At 60.8% G+C, this 1,313-nt stretch overlaps 1 protein-coding gene across 1 annotated transcript; it reads left to right on the forward strand.

The window, feature by feature from the left end:
- Positions 1 to 10: 10 nt before the first annotated feature.
- Positions 11 to 1,308, forward strand: LOC112392039 (cathepsin G-like; the record flags this gene model as incomplete). The annotated part of the gene is made up of 3 exons (XM_024733578.1): positions 11 to 341; positions 490 to 744; positions 1,192 to 1,308. Coding segments are annotated over exons 1-3 (600 nt in total), but the record flags the coding sequence as incomplete, so codon positions are not given.
- Between the last annotated feature and the right edge of the window lie 5 nt (positions 1,309 to 1,313).

Raw genomic sequence — 1,313 nt, forward strand, 5'->3', positions numbered from 1 at the left:
GGAGGCCAAATATAAGGTCGCTGGGTTTCCCACCACCCCCAGCTCAAGGCTGTGGAGACCAAGGGCACAGAGCCCAGTGCCAGAGCCCTCCTGTCCCCACCTTCCCTTGGCTGATGTCTCGCCACCCTGGGCTGTCGCGTGACCTGCATCGGGGAGTGCAGTTCCTGCAGCTCAGACCTACCTCTAGGCTCCCTTTCCTTTGCAGACAAATAAGTGTCATCCTGGGGGCCCACAACATCAGGAGGTTGGAAAGGACTCAGCAGCGCATACCGGTGCTCAGAGCCATCCCCCACCCCAGGTACAATCAGCGGAACAACCAGAATGACATCATGTTACTGCAGGTACCGACCCACTGGTACTTCACCCGGGCGGCTCCCTCCCAGCTTGGGGGACCAGGGAGGGGGAAGCCGAGCAGACTCCCAGGGTGGTGGTGGGCATGGGGTGAGCATGGCACAGACAGTCCCTGAGTGCCTGCATGCTTCCTGCCAGCTGAGAAGCAGAGTCACACGTAATCGAGCTGTGAGGCCGGTGGCTCTGCCGCAGACCCAGGACAGCCTGAGTCCTGGGACCCCGTGCACCGTGGCCGGCTGGGGCCTTCTCGGCCTGAACAGGGGAACAGACGTGCTCCAAGACGTGCAGCTGACAGTGCAGAGGAACGGGGAGTGCAGTAGACGCTTCATGTTCTACACCGGCCAAACACAGATTTGTGTGGGCGACCCAAGAGAGAGGAAATCCGCCTTCCTGGTAAGACCACGGGCATCTGCCGACACTGTCCGAGACAAAGGGACGTGGGCAGACTGGGCAGTGGGGACAGACTACATCCCCATGGCCTCAGTCTGGGGCCCAGAGCAGAGTGAGGTGGGGGACTTTTCCCCGTCCATCCGGTCTCTGGGGGAATAGCAGGTGCACCAGACACAGGACGTACATGTGCAGCGTTTTCCTGGGGCCGGTGAAGGTACCTTGACCTGGGTTGTTCTGGAGAATAACCATAGAGAGGGCTGAAGCCCAGTGATGGAAAAATCCAGAAGCTCGACTTCTGCTCCCCCTCACCCTCCCATCTCACACACAGCCAGCAATGGAAAGAGCCCACCCACGCCTGTCTTCTCTGAGGGCGGGCCTTAGGGCCGCAGGAGCGGAGAGGCCTGGAGAATGGAGGCCCGGCTTAGTGTCCCTCCCTCTGGTTGCCCACAGGGGGACTCCGGTGGCCCCCTTGTGTGTAACAACGTGGCCCAGGGCATCGTCTCCTACGGAAACAGGTTTGGGACTCCTCCAGCAGTCTTCACCAGGATTTCCAGCTTCCTGCCCTGGATACG

This window comes from Neophocaena asiaeorientalis, unplaced genomic scaffold (assembly GCF_003031525.2).
Source record: "Neophocaena asiaeorientalis asiaeorientalis breed wild unplaced genomic scaffold, Neophocaena_asiaeorientalis_V1.1 C48342859, whole genome shotgun sequence".
Classification (NCBI taxonomy): domain Eukaryota; kingdom Metazoa; phylum Chordata; class Mammalia; order Artiodactyla; family Phocoenidae; genus Neophocaena; species Neophocaena asiaeorientalis.